This window comes from Carcharodon carcharias, chromosome 12 (assembly GCF_017639515.1).
Source record: "Carcharodon carcharias isolate sCarCar2 chromosome 12, sCarCar2.pri, whole genome shotgun sequence".
NCBI lineage: Eukaryota > Metazoa > Chordata > Chondrichthyes > Lamniformes > Lamnidae > Carcharodon > Carcharodon carcharias.
In genome coordinates this window covers 87,247,653-87,267,076 of record NC_054478.1, presented here as the reverse complement: position 1 = coordinate 87,267,076, position 19,424 = coordinate 87,247,653, and the positions used below count along the sequence as shown (strand labels likewise).

The 19,424-nt window shown below is 42.3% G+C and overlaps 1 protein-coding gene across 3 annotated transcripts in view; it reads left to right on the top strand.

Moving 5' to 3' along the window:
• sestd1 (SEC14 and spectrin domains 1) overlaps positions 1–19,424 on the top strand; it is a 158,225-nt gene that overhangs the window by 11,566 nt on the left and 127,235 nt on the right. For all 3 annotated transcript variants that reach the window (XM_041201474.1, XM_041201475.1, XM_041201476.1), the window contains exons 2-3: positions 6,074–6,139; positions 10,571–10,662. In XM_041201474.1, the coding sequence (XP_041057408.1) occupies positions 10,608–10,662 (55 nt within the window). In that variant the 5' untranslated portion in view covers positions 6,074–6,139; positions 10,571–10,607. The remainder of the gene's footprint in view (positions 1–6,073; positions 6,140–10,570; positions 10,663–19,424) is intronic.

Genomic DNA, 19,424 nt, shown 5'->3' with positions numbered 1-19,424 from the left:
CTGTGTCATTGTAGGGGCAGCTTCTGTCGCAGGGCCTTGTGCACTAATGGGTCCTGAGTTGGAGAGGACGAGGAAGAGGGGGATGACACTGATGCCCCATATGGGGGCAGCCCCACTCATTGACTGCCTCAGCCCTTTCATAGCAGCCTAGTATGCTGGACAAGGCCACTGGTTGGATTCATGCAACAGAGATTGCCACTCTGTGCGTGTCAGCGTGCTACTCCTGCATCCATTCTGAGTGGATATGGCTCTGCAAGTGGGTGGCCATTCTCTCAATGGAGGAGCTCAAGCATTCAGACCCCTGACCCATGATAGCTTGCGTGTGCTGCTCCATTGACTGCCCATGGCTTCACAATGCCTTGGGGATCTCCAACCTTCAGGAGTTCATCTGCCTCCAATGTTCCAGAAAATCTCTCCCCCTTGTTTGTGGCACCCGAGTCACGGCATGTCTGCCCAACAGAGTATGCCTGTGTCTGTCCTTTGTCCTCGAAGGGGACTGCCTATTGCTGACTCTGCCCCACCTTCCCCTTCTCCCGCTCACTCATGATTTGTGACTCACCTGGTTAGCTTGAGGCCCAACTGAGATGAGAGAGCATCTGTCCTAGTGAAAAGTGTGGATGAATGATGTGAAGGTATTGGCTTAGGAACATCTCTCCCCATCGAGGCTGGTAATAACTGGGCTACAACACCTCCTCTGCAGTTGGCTCTGTGGGAAACACAAGGTGGTGGTCATCAAAACTCGGGCCACTCACTAGGTGCCTTAGCACACTCAACTCAGATGACAGTGCTTGTACAGCCACAGTGCACATTAAGCAGGAATGATTTCCTTACCTGTAGATTGCGCTATCAAATGACCCTGCTCTAGATGAACTCCTGTCTCACTATTGCAAATGGCTTGTCATGATGGCACCCTAACGATCTTCAATTCTGTTTCCTCCTTGGGGCTTAGTGTGTGTGGAGCTGCTGCACACTGCCAGCAGTCTCTCATCTGTCTGGGATTATGCACTCTTCCCCTGCAGGATGCAGAGACAGACTTATGCTGCCCTTCCAAACCCATTCTAGCATGACATTCACGAGATGTTGCATTCCTCAGTGATGTCTCCTCTGTTCAATGCTGCACAAGGTGTGAGGGTTGCTGCTGTCTCTGATGCAGCTGCCCAATTTTTCTGAATGTTAAGGAGAACTATGGGCACTCAACCTGCTCCTCTCCTGTGCACAGTTAGAGACCCGTCACCTGGTTGTCACTTGCCACTCACCTTTCCAGATCTTTGCTGATCATCAAAGTGCTTTTTGCACAGCACCCATATCCTCCTGATGATTCTACGGTCACCTCCACCCTTTTCCCTTGGTCTTGTTTGGGGGGTTTCTTCTCTGGACAAGGGGACCAGTACACCTTTCCCCTCAAAGACAGTGTTTATTAAAGGTTTCAGGAAGGCACCCAAAAAGTCCATGGCACCTGTGCATGCCAACACTGGTCCTCTGAACTTTCTGCTGCTGTATACTTTAAGACAATTGAAAGTCCAGTCATGGCTGCTGTTTGCCTTTTGAAATCGCCCTATGTAATTTGGTTCCTCCTCCAAGTCATTGGAAGCTCAGGGACATGCTTGTGGACTGAATGGCAGTGTTCTGCAAAGCAGTCACTCAACTTGTATTTGGTCTCCCCAGTATAAAAGAGACCATATTGTGAGCAGTGAATACAGTAGACTAGATTGAAAGAAGTACAGATAAATCACTTTCATCTGCAAGGAGTGTTTGGGAGCTGGGACGGTGAGGAGACAGGACACAAAAAGGCAGGTGTTACGTCTTCTGCATTTGCATGGAAAGGTGCTGTGGGAAGAGAATGGGGTGTTGCGGTTGAGAGGGTCAGGGTAGCACAAAAGGAATGGTCCCTTCAGAATGTTGAGAGGAGAGAGGAAGATGTGCTTGGTGGTGGTATCATGCTGGAGGTGACCGAAATAGCGGAAATGATCCGTTGAATACAGTGGCTGGTGGGATGGAAGGTGAGGAACAAAGTATTGTGGTTCTAGGAGGGAGGGAAGCAATGAGTTGGAAATGTGGCAGACATGGTTGAGGGCCCTGTCAACCATGGTGGGGGGAGGTTGCATGCAGAATCCTCGGTTGAGGAAAAATGCAAGTATCTTAGAAGTGCTGTTGTAGAAGGTTGCATCATCAGAATAGATGCAATGGCGAAAGATGAATTGGGAGAATGGGATGGAATCCTTAGGGTGTGAGGACTGTAGTTGAGGTAGCCGTGGGAATCAGTGGGTTTATCATGAATATTAATAGCCTGTTGTCAGAAATGGAATTGGAGAAGTCGAAGAAGGGAAGAGTTGGAGATGGATCATGTGAAATTGAGAGAAGATTGGAAATAGAAAGTAAAGTTGAAGATGTTTTCCAGTTCAGGGCGAGTTGAGGGAGGGGTCTCAAGTAGGACTGCAATAAGAAATGTTCAACACGTGCTACAAAAAGGCAGGCATAAAAAGGCAGGTTCCCATAGAAACACCTTTTATTTGGAGGAAGTGAGATGAGTTAAAGGAGAAATTGTTCAATGTGATAACAAGTTCTGTCAGCCAGAGGAGGGTTGGGATTGGTGAAAACTGGTTGGGCCTCCATTCAAGGAAGAAGTGGAAAGCCCTTAGTCCATCCTGGTGGGGGATGGAGGAGTAGAGAGATTGGATGTCCATGATAAAGAGGTGACAGTTAGGGCCGGGAAATTGGAAACTTTTTTACAGTGACATCAGGAGGACGTCAGAAGAGTCATGACTAGGTAGGGAGAGACTGGACAAGGAGAGAAAAAAATAGAGTCAAGGTAGGAAGAAATCAGATCAATGATTCTTGGGAAGGAGATAGTAGCAAGCTGTATGGAGTTGGAACTATGAGGTGAGAAACCATGGTGGGAAGATCATTGGAGCAGATGAGGTCACTGACTGACTGTTCCAGAAACAGTGGCTTGATGTTCAGTGGTGGTCCAGGGGGGAGATAGGAGGAAGTGTCAGAGAGTTGGTATTAAGCCTCTGCAATGTCGAGATCAGTTTGCCAGACAACAAAAGCACTATCCCTTGTCAGCAGTTTTGATAACCACGTCAGGTTAGACCTGAGAGAACGGTATGCAGCAAGTTCAGAGGAAAACAAGTTAGAGTGATTGAAGGGAGTAGAGAAATTGAAACCACCAATGGCACGCCGACAGCTCTCAATGAAAAGATCAATAGTGGATAAGAGGCCAGAGGGAGGGGCCCAAAACACTGAAAGGTTGTTTCTCATGGATGATGAATCAAAATCATGGGCACAGTCTTGAAAAGGGTTCGATTATTTAAGACCGAGATGTGGAGAAATTTTTTCACTCAGAGGATTGTGAATCTTTAGAATTCTCAGCCCCAGAGAGTTGTGGATGCTCTATCATTGAGTATATTCAAGGCTCACATAGATTTTTGGTGTGTCAGGGTATCTGGGGATGTGGGGAGCGAGTGGAAAAGTGGAGTTGAGGCAGAAGATCAGACATGATTATATTCAATGGCGGAGCAGGCTTCAGGAGCTGTACAAGCTCCTTTTTCCTATTTCTTTTGTTCTCATGGTAAAGTCAGCTATGAGGCAGCAGGCAAATTCATTCAATTTTTCTGTTCCTATAGAGTTCCTTTGTACATTTGAAAGACGCAGAAATTTGTGTGAGATGGCAGTGTACTTTGAAGTATAAAGGGAAAAAAATGTTTGCTTGACATTCTGTTTTTATCATGTTATAAATGGATTACAGAAATCTATTGAGTTATAGACGTAATTTTCTGGAAAGGTTCCTGCGGACTAGAAGAATGAAATGTAATCCCACTATTTAAGTAGAGGAAAAGGGTGAATGGAGAACTACAGAACTGTTGATTTGATGTCGGCTGTAGGGAAAATGTTAGAATCTATTATAAAGCATGTGATGATTGTACATTTAGAAAAGAATGTAAAATTGGGTGCAGTCAACGTGGATTTATGAAAGGGAAATCATGTTTGACAAACTTGGAGTTTTTTAAGGGTATTAATGTAGCATTGATAAAGAAGAACCAGTGATGTATTTGGATTTTCAGAAGACTTTTGATAAGGTCCCAGACAGGAGGTTAGTAAATATAATTAGAGTACATGGGATTGGGAGAAATATATTCGTATGGATTGAGAATTAGCTAACATACAGAAAGCGGATAGTAGGAATAAATGGATCATTCTCAGGGTGGCAGGCTGTTACTAGTGGTGTACCATAAGAATAAGTGCTAGGTCTAATGCTGTTCAGAATCTATACAAATGATTTGAATGTGGGGATCAGTTAAAATATTTCAAAATTTGCTCATAACTGGGTGGGAAGTTAAGTTGTGGGGAGGATGCAAGGAGGTTTCAAGAGGACTTGGACAGACTAAGTGAATGGGCTAGAACATGGCAGATGGAATATAGTGTGAATAAGTGTGAAGTTATCTACTTTGGTAGAAAAAAACAGAAAGGTAGAGTATTTCTTAAATAATGAGAGGTTGGGAAATACAGTTGTCCAAAGGGGTCTGGGTCTTCTTGTTCATGAGTCATTAAAAGGTTATCATGTAGGTGCAGCAAGCAATTAGGAAGGCAGATGATATGTTGGCCTTCATTGCAAGGGGATTTGAGTACAGGAGTAAAGATGTCTTGCTGCAGTTACATAGAACCTTGGTGAGATCTCACCTGGAGTATTGTGTACAGTTTTGATCCCCTTATTTAAGGAGAGATATTCTTGCTATAGAGGAAGTGCAAAGGAGGTTCATCAGTTCACCATTCCTTGGGATGGCAGGATTGTCTTATGAGGAGAGATTGAGAAGACTGGGTCTGTATTTCCTAGGGTTTTGAAGAATGATGAGTGACCTCATTGCAACTACAAAATTCTCACTGGGTGTTACAGGGTGGATATAGATAGGATGTTTCCCATGGCTGTTGAGTCTGAAACCAGGGGATGTAATCTGAAGACAAAAGGTAGGCCATTTAAGACTGAAATAAGAAGGAATTTCTTCACTCTGAGGATGGTGAATCTTTGGAATTCTCTGCTCCAGGGGGCTGTGAAAACTCACTCATTGAGCATGTTCAAGACAGAAATTGATAGATTTCTGGAGATTAATGACTTCCAGGGATATGGCAATATTGCGGGAAAGCGGCAATGAGGTAGATGATTAGGCATGATCTAATTAAATGGTGGAGCAGGCCCAATGGGCTGAACGGCCTACTCCTGTTCCCATGTTCCTATGTTCCAGTTGCACATAATGTTAAATTGATAGTGCTGCTTAAGATAAAAATGATGCACACCCTCAGTGCCTTGTTTAGCCAGGTGCTAAGCTTCAAACTCCACATCTGATCCATCACTATGAATTCAATAAGAATTCTTGGCTCCGTTACTGTTTTCCATTTCCTTCCCACCACCGCCGCTGAAACTGTTATTCCATACCAATACAGGCTTGACTTCTCTAAAGCCCTCCTCACTGTGTCCAAAGAGGTCTGGGTCATCTAGTTCATGAATCATTAAAAGGTTATCATATAGGTGCAGCAAGCAATTAGGAAGACAGATGATATGTTGGCCTTCATTGCGAGGGGATTTGAGTACAGGAGTAAAGATATCTCGCTGCAGTTAAATAGAACCTTGGTGAGATCTCACCTGGAGTATTGTGCACAGTTTTGATCCCCTTATTTAAGGAGAGAGATTCTTGCCATAGAGGGAGTGCAAAGGAGGTTCACCAGTTTAATCCTTGGGATGGCAGGATTGTCTTATGAGGAGAGATGAGGAGACTAGGTCTGTATTTCCTAGGGTTTTGAAGAATGATGAACGCTGTGCCCTACCATATATGACTTCCAGCTCACCAAAGATTTTACTGCTGCTATCCAACCTTATACTTCCCAATCACCTATTATCCCTTTGCTTGCCAATTTTCTCTGACTTCTCATCCTCCAATGCATTGATTTCAGAGTCATCGCCTTTACTTTAACATTTCTTTCAACATTTGTTTATAACTTTACCCCTTCCCCAGTTTGCACTCCCGCCCACTTACTATTTTGCCATTAGTGACAGCTTTACTATTGTTTTCATTTTTAGGATATGGAGTTGTGATGAATTTTGAGAGACCAATGGGCAATGTGTTTGCGAACAGAAGTCCTTCAAGTAAGTTGTAACACTTCTTTCAATGCTACACATTTCAATAATATTATGTACAAAATATTCCACAAGAGATCAACAATCTAATTAGATAACATTTTTTAAATAGTTGGTAGTACAGAACTTGAGTATTGCTGAAAAAAGAGACATACTATTCAAAGCTTTTCATCTTGCATTCATCAGGATAGCTCACAAGAAGTTACCAACAGTAAAAGGGAACAACGATTTATACTGCATGAGAAAAGAGTGCTGATCGCTTGGCAAATGGACTCTGGTGGAGGTGTTGCCATGGAGAATGTAGCCTGGAACAGAGCCCTGCCCTTTGCAGACAGACGGAACATGTTCACACACACTGCCTTTTTTCAACTAAATAAACTTTAGGAACAGTCATCCCCTGGTTCATTCCCCAGCGCAATGCCTTGACCAATCGGAGTTGACCTGCCATGTTTGAATTTGAACAAAGTTGGGCAATTACCTGTTTCATACTGCATTCTCCATGGCAACACCTTCATTAGTTAGAGTCCATTTGCCGACCAATCAGCATTCTCTTCTCATGTAGTGTAAATTGTTTTTCTACTTTAATGTTGGTAATTTCTTGCTATTTGTCCTGATGAGTACAAGATGAAAAGCTGTGATAGCATGTCTTTTTTTCAGCAATTTGTAAATATTTAAATTTCCTGTCTGCATTTTGCTTATTTTTGTTTGTACTTGCATAAGTTGAACTTAAGTGTGTACTCTTTCCTGTCTCAAAAACCTGTGGAAGTATTATCAATGCAAAGACGTAAACCTTGCCAGTAAGACACCTCTAATGATTTAGTGCCCCATGTGACTATTATTTCAAGAAGGTGGAAACAATTGTTTCACAGCGGGCTCTTGGATTTTATCCAAAATTTGTTGGCTTGTTTAACTTTGACCTGCTTTCTGTTGGTGGAACAGTGAGACAAAGTGGTCCATCATCACCCATGATATTCGATGTCTTCTTGTAGTGTTAATAAATTTAATGGAAGTCATCACTTTACGTTTTGAAAAACAAGCTAACTGTGGTACAATATTTTTTCTTTGCACAGCTCAAGAGGAAGTCTTGAATGTAATGATAGGAAGATGCAAGGGAATTTGGCCCAGTTGCCCATGCATTTCTGTATCTATAGGTTGTGGTGGATTTTGGCTTACAGTGTATTCATTGGCATTGCACTGAGAAGGAGAAAAGGCCACTCCTCTTTATTATCAGCTTACAAATAAAATTGGTGCTATGAAAGGGGTTTTATTGTGACGATGTGCTGTGATTGCAGGATGTGGAAGCTTCTGGATACTGGCGTGACCCAGGGCAAACACATCTGCAGTAAGTGTTTGCAGCTGTAGGAACTTTGGCTCCTAGTTACTGTCTGGAGGCCAAGCTGCAGACACTGTGGCATATCAGGGAGGGAGAAAAGTTACCTGGACACTTTATTCCAGGAAACGGTGTCACCCTTTAGGATAGAGTCTTCTGATTTGGTCAGGGACAGCAAGGTGTGACTACAAGTAAGGCAGGTAAAGGGATCCAGAGGGCAGGAGTGCAGGAGCCTTGGCCCTTGCAATTGTCCAACAGGTTTGAGGTTTTTTTCAGTTTGTTTGGACGAGAGTGGGGGCTGCAGGGTGGATGAGCTAACTGGCCGTGGCACCGTTATACGTTGCATTTACTTCCTTAAATAAGGAGACCAAAACTGCACACACTATTCGAGGTGCAGTCTCACCAATGCCCAGTATAACTGAAGCATATATCTTTTATGTTCAATTCTTCCTGTAATAAAGGATAGCATTCCATTAGCCTTCTTAATTACTTGCTGTACCTGCATACTAACTTTGTGACTCATGTACTAGAACACTGAGATTCCTCTGCGCCTCAGAATTGTGCAGCCATTCTCCATTTAAGTAATACCCTATTTTTTTTGTTCTTCCTGCCAAAGCGAACACCTTCACATTTTCCGACATTAAATTTCATTTGCCAGATCTTTATCCACTCACCTCAACCTATCTATATCCATCTGCAACCTCCTCAGTCCTCTTCACAACATACTTTCCTACCCATCTTTGTGTCATCTGCAAATTTAGCTACCATGTCTTCATTCCCTCATCGAAGTCATTGATGTAAATTGTAAAAAGTTAAGGCCCCAGCACAGACCCTGTGGGACTCCGCTCGTCACATATTGCCAATCAGAAAAAGACTCATTTGTGCATACTCTCTGCTTTCTGCCAGCCAGCCAATCTTCTATCCATGCTAATATGTTACCCCCCTAAACCATGTGCTTTAATTTTCTGTAATAATCTTTGATGTAGCACCTTATCAAATGCCTTCTGGAAATCCAAGTACAGTACTTCTACCAGTTCCCCTTTATCCACTGAGCATGTTATTCCTTCAAAAAACTCCAATAAATTGGTTAAACATGATTTTCCTTCCTCAAAAGCATGCTTCCTATTGCCTTGAGCTCTTCTAAGTGCCCAGTTATAACCTCTTTAATGATCGATTCTAATAACTTCTCCACGACAGACGTCAAGCTAACTGGCCTATAGTTTCCTGTTTTCTGCCTCCCTCCCTTCTTCAATAGAGGAGTTATATTTGCTCCTTTCCAATCTGAAGAATCCAGCGAATTTTGGAAAATTAACACCACATCAACTATCTCATTAGCCACCTCTTTTAAGACGTAAGGTGTAGTGCATCGGGACCCAGAGACTTGCCAGCCTGTAGCTCCATTAATTTGCTCACTATTGTTTCCCTAGTGATTTCAATTGCACCAAGTTCCTTTCTCCTGTTCACCTCCTGATTTGCAGCTATTACTGGAATGTTTTTTGTATCCTCTATGGTGAATACAGAAACAAAATATTTGTTCATTTCTTCCGCCATTTCCTTAATTTCTATTAACTCCCCATTGTCACTCTCTGGAGGACCAACCACTCACTTTACTTTTTTCCTTCTTAAATACCTGTAGAAACTCTTGCTATCCATTTTTACATTTCTAGCTAGTTTCCTCTCATAATCTAATTTATTTCTCCTGATTAACCTTTTAGTCATTCTCTGTCGTTCTTTATATTCTGTCCAATCATCTGTCCTGTCACTCATCTTTGCGGAGTTGTATGCTTTTTTCTTAAGTTTGATACTTTGGTTAACATCTTTAGTTAACCATGGATGGTGGGTCCACCCCTTTGAATTTTTCTTTATTGTAGGAATGTACTTATTCTGAATACTCTGAAATATCCCCTTAAATATCTGCCACTGCTTCTCTAATGATGCATCCTCTAGCCTTGTTTCCCAGTTCACTTCAGCTAGCTCAACTCTTATCCCCACATAGTTGCCCTTATTTAAGTTTAAGATACTAGTCTTAGACCTGCTCTTCTCCCTTTCAAACTGGATGTAAGATACAATCATATTGCTGCTACCTGGGGGTGCCTTTGCTCTGAGGTCATTAATCCTGTTACATTACACAATACCAAGTCTAATACAACCTGCTCTCTGATTGGTCCAAGAACATGCTGCTCTAAGAAACTATCTCAAAAACATTCTAAGAGCTCCTTATCCAGGTTACTAATGCCAATCTGATTTTTCCAGTTTATGTGTAGATTAAAATCACCCATGATTATTGCCGTCCCTTTATCACAAGGAAACCATATTTTCTCTTGAATACTTTGTCCTACACTGTGGCTACTATTAAGGGGCTTGTAGAGCACACCCACTAATGACTTTTTTCCTCCTACTATTCTTTATCTCCATCCAAACCGATTCTACATCCTGATCTCCTGAGGTCATCTCTACCTTTTGCACCAATGCCCTCTTTGATTAACAGTGCTAACCCATCACCTTTATCTAGCTTCCTATTCTTCTTGAATGTCATATTAAGGACCCAATTTTTGTCATCCTCCAGCCACAGTTCCGTAATTGCTATCAGATCATATTTATTTACTTCAATGTGGGCCATTATTTCATTTACTTTGTTATGAATGCTATGTGCATTCAGATTGAGAGCCTTCAGTTTTGTCTTTTTGTTACCTTTGTAACATCTAGTCTTGACTGTTGATATATTCTTAGGTTTTTTCTCTCTGTCCCTTCCTGCTGACTCTCATTTCTCTTATTACTATTTTGCTCTCCTGCCTTGACTGTACACCTTGAATTGCTACCTCTACCCAAACTTGATCCCTCACCCTTCTTGTTTAGTTTAAACTAAAGCCTCCACATACCTTGACATATCCAAAAAGGGCTGCATTCCAAGATGAGTCTTGCATAATTTATTTTATTTTACTAAAATGGTTGGGTTTGTTTCTTTTTACAATTTAGTAGCGATAAAGTTGCTAGATTAAAGTTTGTTGCACCCCAACCTGTCGAAGCTCATCTAAGGTTTACATTGTAGATCTAATTGGTAGATTTAATTTTTTCAGATGGTGCTGACACAGTGAATGTTTATTTTGCAGAACTATAGACATTTCTGACCTTTCTAATTCTGAAACAATGGAAGCCACAAGTATGTTGCCCATACTGAAGAAAAGGCTAGCCTTTCTCTCAGGTACAGTATTGTGTATTTTGCTTGAGGGTACACATATTGGGTAGAGTTTCAAGAAAGATTGCTTTATGTTCCCAGTGTGGGTTTACTAACCTACACATTGATCATTTTAATTGATATTCAACATTACTTCCCGGTTGCCACTGTATACTATTTTGACTTTGTATTTTGAATCATGGGTATATAACAGACTAGAATTAAAAAGAAATTGTGAAAATGTGCATTCTAGAGAATTAATAGGGGAATTAATAATGGGGATAAAAGGGAATGACGGGAGCATTGAACAGATATTTTGTGCCCGTCTTCACTGTAGAAGGCACAGACAATATCCCAGGAATACTTGTAAACCTTGTGAACTCCAGGGGTGAGGTGAGAGTGACTGCCCTTGACATCAAGGTAGCATTTGACCGAGTGTGGTATTGAAGAGCCCTAGCAAAACTGGAGTCAAAGATAATCAGGAGGAAACTCTCCGCTGGTTGGAGTCATACCTAGCAAAGGAAGATGGTTATGGTTGTTGAAGGTCAATCATCTCAGCTCTATGATATCACTGCAGGAGCCCCTCAAGTTGGTGTCCTCAGCCCAACCATCTTTAGCTGCTTCATCAATAACTTTCCTTCCATCATAAGATCAGAAGTGGGGATGTTCGCTGATGATTGTGCATTGTTTACCATTTGCAACTCCTCAGATACTGAAGCAGTCCATGTCCAAATGCAACAAGACCTGGACAATATCCAGGCTTGGGCTGACAAGTGGCAAGTAGTGTTCATGCCATCCGAGTGCCAGCATGTCCAACAAGAGAGAATCTAACCATCGCCCTTGACATTCAGTGGCATTACCGTCACTGAATTCCCCATTATCAACATTCTAGGGTTTACCATTGACCTGAAAGTGAACTTGCCGAGCCATATAAATACTGTGGCAGTAAGAGCAGGTCAGAGGCTAGGAATCCTGCGGCGAGTAACTCATCTCCTGACTTCCCAAAGCCTGTTCACCATCTACAAGACACAAGTAGCAATGTGATGGAATACTCTCCACAATGATAAGTACAGCAACATTTGAGAAGCTCGACACTATCCAGGACAAAGCAGCCTGCTTGATTGACACCCGATCTGCAAACATTCACTCCCTCCACCATCGACGCACAGTGGCAGCAGTGTGTACCATCTACTAGATCCACTGCAGGAACTCACCAAGGCTTCTTAGACAACACCTTCCAAACCTGCGGCTGCTGTCATCAAGAAGGACAAGGGCAGCAGATGCGTGGGAACAGCAATACCTGGAAGTTCCCCTCCAAGCCGCACAACATCCTGGCTTGGAAATATATTGCCATTCCTTCACTGTCTCTGGGTCAAAATCTTGGAACCCCCTCCTTAACGGCACTGTGTGTATGTCTCCAGCACGTGGACTGCAGTGTTCAAGAAGGCAGCTCACCACCACCTTTTCAAGGGCAATTAGGAGTGGGCAATAAATGCTGGCCTAGCCAGCGACGCTTACATCCCATGAATGAATGGGAAAAAATTGAGGTGAAAGGGAGGGAGAAACTTAAAACACTTACAATTACCAGGGAATGGATACAGAAAGCTATTAGAACTAAAGGCTGATAGTTCCTAGGACCTAATGGACTTCACCCTAGCGCCATATAAGAAGTGGCTGTTGAGATAGTCGATGCGTTTGTTGTAATTTTTCAAAATTCCTGAGATTCTGGTAAGGCTCCATTGGATTGGAAAATAGAAAATGTAATTCTTCCATTCAAGAGAGGGAGACAGAAGCCAGAGACTACAGGCCAGCTAGCTTAACATCTTTCATAGGAAACATGCCAGAATCTATTGGTAAAGAGATTATAGTGGGAATTTAAATAATCATGATATAATCAGGTAGAATCAGTGTGGTTTTGTGAAAGGGAAACCCCTTCTTTTGAAACTGTGTCCCATAATTCTAGATTCTCCCACAAGGGGAAACATTCTTCCAGCATCCACCCTGTCAAGTTCTCTCATTCTTAACTCCAGTGATTATAGGCCTAACCTTTTCTCCTAAGACAACTCCTTCATCCCAGGCATCTGCCGAGTGAACCTTCTTTGAACTGCTTCCAATGGAATTATAATCTTCATTAAGTAAGGTCAAAACTGTACACAGTCCTCCAGTCGCAATAATTCCCTACTTTTATACTTCCTTTCCCTTGTATGATGGCCTATGGGCTTTTGTGGGAGTTTAGGGGGGAGGGGTTGTGGAGGTGTGGGTGGAGGGAGGGTGTTTTTCCTTTAAAGAATTAAGTTTCTCTGTGATGGCTTTCTGGTAAAGCATCTGGCTTCAGTAAATGATCATGTGACCAAGTTGTAGAAGTTAATCATAGGGGCGAGTGGTGTGAGGTGGGTGGGCATGCGCGTTCACCTCACCTTCACTGCAGAACTTGGGCAATGAGTAAGAAAAGTTCGATCAAAACACGGTGAAGTACAGTGGGACTCTTTATTCCCTGAGCTGTTTTGGTTACTATGAAGGCCATCTGAAATATCGCAATGACTGTTTTGGTGGACAAAGGCTACAGCAGAACAACACTTAAGTCGTCTTGGCTTCCTTGTCATTGGATCAAGGTTTCATTCTGTCAAGACACTTGTGGAAGCTGGTATGCAACGGTTTCCCATGCTAAAAGATATCATGCACAGGTGTCTTTCTTTCCAATCACATCTCCCAAGCCCTTTGGCGACCAGCAGATGGCAACCAGATAGCCACACCCAGAAGGATTGCCTTTCCTTCTGCAGTAAAAATGCACAAGTAGCAAAGTTTGTGACCTGGACTATCAGGACCCACATGGACACACCCATGAGTGAATGCCCAGAGAATCGCATTGCATTTGTCGCCTGAGAATTCCGGCAATATGACATCAACATCACCACTCTGAATGAGACCCCGCGAGCTGCAGAGGGGCAGCTCAAAGAACTCCGAGGCAGCCATACTTTCTTCTGAAAAGGGAAATCAGAAGAAGAATGCAATGTTCATGGAGTTGGATTTGCCACCAACAATCAATTTGTGAACCACCTTCATGAGTTCCCTCTTGGAAGAACTGAGCGCCTCATAACACTTTGTCTCAAACTGGCAAGGAGCCTATTCGCTCCCGGGGTCAGTGCAAATGTCCCAACTCTGGATGCCGATGATAAAACCAAGAAGAATTTCTATGCCAAACTTAACCAAGCTCTCTGGGGTTCCGAAGGAGGACTGCTTACTGTTCTCGGTGACTTGAATGCCAGAGATGGAAGAGATTCCAATTTCTGGAATGGAACTATTGGTAGGGAAGGAATTGGAAATGTCAACTCCAAGGCATTCTTCTTCTTACCAAATGTGCAGAACATTGGCTTATTATCATCAATACCCTCTTCCACCAGAAGAAGTACAAAACATCAAGGCAATACCCACAGGCCATGCACTGGCATATGATCGATTACATTATCGTCTGTGCCCTTAAACACAAAGATGTCTGCACCATCAGAGCAATGACAGAGGACACCTTTCTCAGCCCTCTCCTCAATAAGGGGTGAGCAAAGTGGATCCTAAAGAGGGCTGCTCAGTCACAGTTGCAGCTGCCAAAAGTCACCCCTGCCTCATCCGAGTTATAGACAACCATCTTGTAACTGCCATCTTTATGCCAGATTACGCCCGTCGAAATGCTCCCAAGCAGCAGGTGTGATTGGTCCACAAAAGATTAATGTTGAAGCTTCTAATGACTCAAACACAAGAGACTGATTCCAGTAATGCCTTAGGAATAAAAGTTCAAATTTCAACAAAAATGGAAGAACAGTGTCCACAGTATTTGGGATGCCCTGAAGTGCAATATCATGAATGCCTGCAAAAAGACACTTGGATTTTCTGTCAGGAAACATCAGGATTGGTTTGATAAAAATGATCAGGTTATCAATGAACTGATCGCAATCGCAAGACTTTCTGCGCCTGGAAGAATGACCCAAACTCAGCAAAAGAAACTGGCTTACCAATAAGCAAAGGCCAAAAAACAAAGGTGTGCCCGTAATATGAACAAGTGGTGGGCAGACAAGGCAAAGGAAATTCAACATCTCACTGACACGCATGATATCTGTGACTTCTCCACTGCCACAAAGACTATTTATAGCCCAAATACTCAATGATCAGCTCCTTCTGAGGCCTAAGGACAGGGGAAATCTGATCAAGATATGGGAAGTTGTCAATGCCTGTTGGAGGCATTTTGAGGACTTTTTCAATCAAGCATCAATTATTAAGAAGAGTGTTGTCAACCCCATCCCATAGCAACCAGTTAGAGATGAGCTTGGAATTCCGCTAAAGCTTATGGAGATGATGAAAGGCATCACACAAATGAAGAACAACAAATCAGTAGGAGGTAATGGAATCCCTGCTGAAATTTTAAGCACAGAGGAAATTAACTATCATGACAGCTCTATGCCCTTATCCTACAGACCTGGAATGAAGAGGAAGACTCGAATGATATCAAAAATGCCATCATTGTGACACTCTTCAAGAAAGGAGACAAATCCAACTGTGGAGATTAAAGAAGCATCTCCCTGCTTTCCATTGCAGGAAAAACCATTACAAGAACCCTTATGAACCGACTTATTACACTTGGTGCAAATCTCAATGTGGGTTTAGGCCATCAAGGGGCATGGCTGACATGATTTTTATTGCTCACCAACTGCAAGAAAAATGTTGCGAATAACATCAACCTAATTACATAGCGTTCTTTGACTTGACAAAGGCCTCTGACTTGGTAAATCCTGAGGCACTCCGGAAGATTCTACTGATTTATGGGTGTCCTCCAAAATTTGTAACCACCCTTCCTTCACTTGCTTCATGATGATATGTGAGCCGTGATCCTTAACAACGGATCCATTACAGACCCCTTTCAGGTTAAGACAGGAGCCAAACAATGTTGTTACGTCACCCCAACTCTTTTCTTCAATCTTCCTTGCTGCCATGCTCCATCTGACTAGAAACAAGCTCCCTTCTGGAATGCTGCTGATTTAACAAATGGATGGTAAACTATTTAATCTCAGACAACTCTGACCACAAACTAAGACCACCAAGTCTTGGGCCCCAATATGCTGGTGATGCTGCAGTGAGTGCCATGCCAGGGACTGATTTCCAGAGAATCATCGACGTACTTACTGAGGCATGCGAGAAGATGAGACCACACTCAACATTCAGAGGACTAAGTTCTCCATCAGAAACCTCCAAATGCATATGCCCCAGCCCTATTGATTAGAATTCATGAGTGCCTAGAAAATGTGGAACACCTCTAGTACCTTGGAAGTTACGTTTCACAGAATACTGACATTGACAAAGAAATCTAACAATGCCTAAAATCTGCAAATGCAACCTTTGGCCACCTGAGGAAGAGCGTGTTTGAAGTTCAAGACATCAAAACTGGAACCGAGCTCTTGGTCTATTGTGCGGTTGTGATTCCTATTTTACTGTATGGGGCTGAAACGTGGATAACATACAAGAGACACCTTAAAGTATTGGAGTCATACCATCAATGCTGCTTTTGGAAGATCTTGCATTTTATGTGGGAGGACAGATGCACCAACATCAGTGTCCTCTCACAAGCAGGCACCACAAGCACCGAGGCTATGATCATCTGCCATCAGCTTTGTTGGGTTTGTCATATAGTTTGGATGTCAGATACCAGGCTCCCAAAGCAGGCCATCTTTTCCCAGCTCAATCAGGGCAGGTGCACCAGAGGATGACAGAAAAAGCGCTTCAAGGATGTGCTGAAAGCCAACATGAAGAAATACAACATTGACATCAACTCCTAGGAGTTTAAACCTCTTGTTAATTGAAGGATTCCGAACAGTGAGTTAGGCTTCTGGGATAGCCAAGCTGAGAGGAGAGCAAGATTTCTATATGCATGACCCAGAGTTAAAGAATATTAGAACCAGGTGAGTTCTGACCCGAGGTGGCTCGCTTAAGACACCAGCTACACCTACTGGCAGTCTACAACTATGGGTTGGGTGGAGAAGATTTGAAGGAAAAATCTTGCCAGAAATAAGCGGAATGCCCAAGAAATCTCAACCTGTATACAAATCTTCGGAGCAGTACTGCGACCAAGTGATTAATCTTGCAAATTTTGATAAGTATCTGACTTGAGTTTTGGGGGTGTAAGCCAAATGGGTGTGGAAGGAAATTTGAATTAGGAAGTTCGGTTTAAAGTATAAGCCGCTGTGTTCATTGTGTGCTTTTAATATATTTAATGTAACTATTTAATATAGAGTGTAGGTAGGAATATTCTTTGATTTTTGTTTGGTAAAATTCTTAAATTTTTAAATTGTGAAATTTCATGGTTCATTCTTTTAGAAAATACTTGGTCTTTTAGATTCTTTAAAAGTAAATAAATAATTTACTGGTCTCTAGCTAGATCATAACAATTGGTGGTCTCGTCTGGGATAATGACAATTGGGGGCTACCCTGGGATCATAACACTTTTAGGGGGCAACTTTCCATTTGCCTTCTCTGTCACTCCCTCTCCTAACTTTTTGTGATCCATGTATCAGGACACCAGATGCCTCTGTACCACAGATTTCTCTCTCCATTTAAATTATATTCTGCTTTTCTGTTTTTCCTGCTAAAAGTTTTTTCATTGATTGCAGACAATTTTTTTTTTGATTTTTGCAGTGAGGTTACCATTTCCCATACCCCTTCCTCTCAGAAGAGCACAGTAGGACCTGGGGATTCCCTTTTAATCTTGAAACAAGATGACGAGGTGCAGTGCTTGCAGGCAAGGTTGGGTTATGTTGTAGATGCATAGTGTCCATCTGAAGAGGCTGCAGGAGAGGCACTCATATTTATGTTTGATTGAAAGAGCAGTGCAAACAGAGACTTTATAAAAGAAAGATGTTGTTTATGCTGTAAGAGGACCTGCAGCAAATATTTACAATATGCACTCCTCTGGTGCTGGATGTTCAGGTCATCCTGTCATGCCCTTGTTTCAGGCTGCAAGATAAATCTTGCTTTATCATTTTTTTCAAAATGCCAAATTAATACTGCAAGATGTGCAATTTTTTTTTAATGGTTTACAGATTTAACAATTTTTTTTGTTTGTAGTTCTCTCATGTAAAAGATTGGCATTGAGTCTATCAGTAAAATTAAATATGGTTATTTTTAAAACTATATACTTGTTCCTTGTTCACTTTCTGCAAAATACAGTTAGAGTTGAATCTGTGCAGTAGAGTTGAAAGGCATTGCAAATGAAATTTAGTGCTATATCTTGCCGTGGCTATTTTTTTTCACCTTTCAATTCGTGTTAATTTTATTTCAACTTCGCCTTTGTGTTTAATTAGAATTTCAGAGGAAGGTTAGGTCTACTGTTGCTGGTGAAGTCATCAAACTGTGTGCTTAAATCCTTGATGTAATTCTGTGCACGGAGTGGAATCAGAAAATTATTTTCTATATGGTTTTGCCAGATCGGGGTTGCTTGGCATGCTTCCCTATATGATTCCTGGAGTGGACCTCTAATTTACGACCCTCCAGTCATCAAAACCCTCAAACCTATTTTTTTCCTGCTTTCACACCCAAACCATGTCACTGTTACTTCAAAGCTCTAAAAATGGAATTTATCAGCCTCCTCTTAGAGGATAATTTGAGGACAATGTCTTCATGTCAGCACAATACTGAGGTCCTTCCACCACCCCACCCCTAAATGCATCCACCTCCCTCAGCTCCTCTTGCCTCTTTTTGCAAGCCTGTATTGTTTCTTACCCTCTGAAGTCTCTTGTTTTTTTTTTCTCAGAACAATTTCTTTTGTTTTGTCCAATCCTTGCACTGAACAGAAATTCACCTCAATGACTTTAACCTGTACCTAAATTCCATTGATCCATTTACCCTCTCCACCAACTTTCCTGAATCTCTGTCCAAAAAATGTGCTAGAACAGTTACCACAATGGATGTGGATTCTAAAGAGGGTTTGCAAGGAGGCAACCAGGTTAGACTGGGTTTAGGAAGGAAATGCTAGCGTTTAGGGCATAACTGGATGAAGGCACAGTCACCAATGGTTGAGTAGAGGAAGTGGGAGATGGACTGGAGGCCTGATTTGGAGAAATGCAGAGTTGCTGGAGAGCTGCAGGATTGAAGGAAATTTCACAGAGATAGGGAGGGGTGGGGCCATGGAGGGATTGGACACTAAGATTAGAATTGTAAAATCAACCCATTTAGGAACCGGCAGCCAGTGTAAGTCAGTGATTATAGGTTTGACGGGTGCGGGGCTTTGTTGCTCGCATCCTGCTTCTACCGTGTATTGGATGAGCTTAACTTTATGGAGGGTGGAAGCAATGACGTTGGCGAAGAAAATATCGGAATAGTTGAGACTGGAGATAAAAGCATGATTGAAGGTTTCAGCAGTAGACAGGCTAAAGAAGGATTGGGGATGGATGCTGTTATGGAGGTGGAAGTAGATAGTCCTGGCGATCAAAAAGATATGAAGTCGAAAGCTTACCTTGGGTTAAATAGTATGCTGTGGTTATGAACAGCCTGGTTCACCCATGGGCAGTGGACAAGGAATAGGATGGAATTATTGGCTGGGGAATGGAGTTAGTAGTATATGAATGCAAATTCATTGCAGCATGAGGATGCATAAGTTGAATATGCAAACTAATATTTACTTACTTTCTGTGCTAAAGAAAGGTAAGTCTTTTGTCCTTCAAATAACATTTTCCTGAACCAGGCATTCTGGGATTCAGCATTGTACTGCATAAGCAGTAACCTAAAGTTTCTCTATGGATGCCTACCAACGT